This window comes from Acanthisitta chloris, unplaced genomic scaffold (genome assembly GCF_000695815.1).
Source record: "Acanthisitta chloris isolate BGI_N310 unplaced genomic scaffold, ASM69581v1 scaffold21822, whole genome shotgun sequence".
Classification (NCBI taxonomy): Eukaryota; Metazoa; Chordata; class Aves; order Passeriformes; family Acanthisittidae; genus Acanthisitta; species Acanthisitta chloris.
Genome location: NW_008659085.1, coordinates 1,194 through 2,594, shown reverse-complemented (window position 1 = coordinate 2,594; position 1,401 = coordinate 1,194). Strand labels below are relative to the sequence as shown.

The 1,401-nt window shown below is 35.3% G+C and overlaps 1 protein-coding gene across 1 annotated transcript in view; it reads right to left on the bottom strand.

Annotated features, from left to right (window-relative positions):
* The window catches only part of LOC103797084 (proprotein convertase subtilisin/kexin type 5-like), a 26,372-nt gene extending 25,216 nt beyond the window's left edge, over positions 1–1,156 (bottom strand). The window contains exon 1 of the mRNA XM_009069280.1: positions 943–1,156. Coding sequence (XP_009067528.1) covers positions 943–1,156 — 214 coding nt within the window. The remainder of the gene's footprint in view (positions 1–942) is intronic.
* Between the last annotated feature and the right edge of the window lie 245 nt (positions 1,157–1,401).

Genomic DNA, 1,401 nt, shown 5'->3' with positions numbered 1-1,401 from the left:
GAGTAACAGTAAACAACATGCAGAAAAAGAAATTTCACAGCACAGCGATGCTGATATACACAGAACTGCATGAGATGTCTGCTTAAAAAACAATCTGACAATGAGCCACCTTGTTTGAAAGTGTGAGAAACAGATAAATGGTAGGCAGACCAGACTACAGATGTTCCCTTTCCATGGCACTAATGTAGACAGTATAAACTGAAAAAACCCAAACTTGCTCATGTTGATTAAACACAAGGAAATTAATATAGGACATCATGTTTTGACTAATATTTCTAATGTTAGGCCTCTATGATTTTGTTAAAGTAAATTTCTTCCTTTTGATAGAACATTTCTCCGTGAGATAGGTAATGATTAGAAATGGTCCATATTTTTTTCTGAACACATTTGTTACGAGATTTTAATTTTTAATGAGAGCTCATATAGATCTAAGGATAGTTATTCTTTGATGTGTTTGATTCAAATAAAAGCATAAGAATCAGAATAAATTATATATTTGATTCAAAAATAAGGCAAGCAATCTGGTCTCTTGCTCCATTCAGTAAACATCCCTGTAAGGTGCCTTTCATGTGTTCTTAAAGACCCTTAGTGATATAAATCCTTAAACCTCCTAAAAGATTCTAGTATTGTTTCATTACTCTCTTAGAAAGTCCCCTTTCTCCAATTATCACAATCTCATTTGGTAACATAAACTTTCAATTGTACTTTATATAACTGACATAATGGTGTTGACAAATGTTCTACTACACACCCTTCATTTAAAACTTAATAAGAAATTTGTGACAGTAGTGGAATGCTTCTGAAGGAAAACAATTTTTAAGTTATTACAGGGCAATACCCTCAATATCTTTATTTTGCTATACTCTTTCTGAATTTTTAGTAGTCTTCATAGAAACAGAAAAGATTTTGGGATCTGTTGCAACTTACTATTCCAGAACTTACCAGTGGGTGGAGAATTTCTTGGATTCAGGCATTGCCCATGAAATAGTTGGAAACCAGTTTTGCACCCAGTACAGTTCTTATAGCTGTACCCAACACAGGTTGCACAGCTCCTGTGGCAAGGTTTGCATTCTCTAAGGATGTCGTCAGTGAAGAAGCCATCTCCACACTCACTCACACATGTGCCACCTGCAACAGAAACAGAGCCTAGCGTCATACTGACCTCTGTCAATCCTGCAAGACGGTACCTCATGTGCAGCATATCTCTGTCTCCAGCAAGAAATGGTTTAAGAGATAAACAAAGTGTGTATGAACATATTAAATATTTTACAGCTATATAAGCTCAAATTTTTTATCATGGAAACTACATTCAGCTCATTTGCCTATGCAAACTTCACAAACTTCAAACTTCAATCTGCACTTAAATTTGTACCTAGCTGGGCTTTCACTGGTATGCCACAT